Source organism: Penaeus monodon, chromosome 21, assembly GCF_015228065.2.
Source record: "Penaeus monodon isolate SGIC_2016 chromosome 21, NSTDA_Pmon_1, whole genome shotgun sequence".
NCBI classification, from domain to species: Eukaryota; Metazoa; Arthropoda; class Malacostraca; order Decapoda; family Penaeidae; genus Penaeus; species Penaeus monodon.
Window position 1 is genome coordinate 23,562,643 of NC_051406.1, and position 1,442 is coordinate 23,564,084.

The 1,442-nt window shown below is 42.0% G+C and overlaps 1 protein-coding gene across 1 annotated transcript in view; it reads right to left on the bottom strand.

Annotated features, from left to right (window-relative positions):
• Positions 1–1,442, bottom strand: part of LOC119586365 (protein bark beetle-like) — a gene marked incomplete in the record, with an annotated part of 82,897 nt that overhangs the window by 12,494 nt on the left and 68,961 nt on the right. The window contains 3 exon segments of the mRNA XM_037935077.1: positions 257–487; positions 597–808; positions 1,075–1,328. Of these exon segments, the coding sequence (XP_037791005.1) occupies positions 257–487; positions 597–808; positions 1,075–1,328 (697 nt within the window).

Sequence of the window (1,442 nt, forward strand, 5' to 3'; positions counted from 1 at the left end):
CATGTAGTTGAGTTTAAGGGCGTATGAAGATCTAAATTTTCCTTTAGTTTTATTCACAATGGTTTCCTTGTTCTGTTCTGTCCACAGTCAGTTGAGGTGGAAAGTACATGGCATCCAACGCTGTCTCTGAGTGTGGAAACTGACGACGATTCCTCGAACTACCTTTCTGTATCTCCACCGCAAATTCTATTACTACAAGATATATTTTCTTCACTACCTTTCTCACCAAAATACATACGAAATATCCTGCACTCACCTGAGCCAAAGTAATGACATCGTGGTAAGGACTGTCGGACCAACTGAAGTCATTATAGGCAATGAGGGCGTGCTGGTACGCAGAGTTCTCCCGGGAGGCGACGTAGAGGGCCGGCCAATGCTGTGTGGCCTCGAACAGGTTGTTGGTGATGTTTGCTTGCAGTTTTGTTGCTGCTCCCATGGATCCTGCTAAGATGTACGCACCTCCCGTGTTGTTCCGTATTAAGTTATTCTGGAACGGTCCATGGAAATAATAGAATTAATTGTTTCTTTTGCTCTGACCCGTTGTAAAAGAGACGCTCGTGCGGCTCAAATATTCATTAAAAGTTCGTGAAACTCACCTTGATGTAGACATCTTGCATGTTCTGTAGGTCGAGGTGAATAGCTGCTCTCGTGGTGGTGAAGTTTCCATACAATTGCTTACCATTATTCTCTATACGGCTGTAAGAGAAACACAGCCAAGGATTCACTTCACCAGCTGTGGCCGCGAAGATAGCGCCTTCGTCATTGTTGTAGTATTCGTTGTATGTCATGTTGTGGAGGATGTTACGGTCTGTCGATGTAAAATGGCATTAATTTAGCAGTTCATATTATGTATAACCTGATTTACAAAAAGATCGAAGTATAAATGTGCTTAAATAAGCTAAACGAAACGGGAGACACAGTGCATTAACTTCCTAGTAGAAATATTTCCATAATTATATTAAAAAGTATAGAGAGACATATATAGCATAAGCTGATTCCCATAATCATACTAAAAACAATTTTGTGACATACTGGTTCCCATAATTATATTAAAAACAATGTTGTGACACATACTGATTCCCAGATTAGAGATGGGAAGCGTCACCACTTCAGCCACGAAACCCAGATCCCCTGAGGCTCCCGTGGCATGAAGTTCGACTGAGATGCTCGTTCCCTCCGTTTTAAAGAACTTCATCAGGTTGTTGCTGTTCATGTGGATTTCGGCGAAGACATCGGTCGTGTAGTTGTAGATATCGCCATCATAGAGGACAATGCGATCCGGCATCATAGGATCCATGGTAGAGTTGTAGGAATTGTACTGTAGGAGCCTTTTAAGGAAATGCAGATACTGTTAGAGTAAGGCGGGTGGTAAAGGAAGGAAAATGTAAGTTATTTTATCGTGTTTTACACATAAAAGTTGCTTGGAATAAACTGGCGAGCCG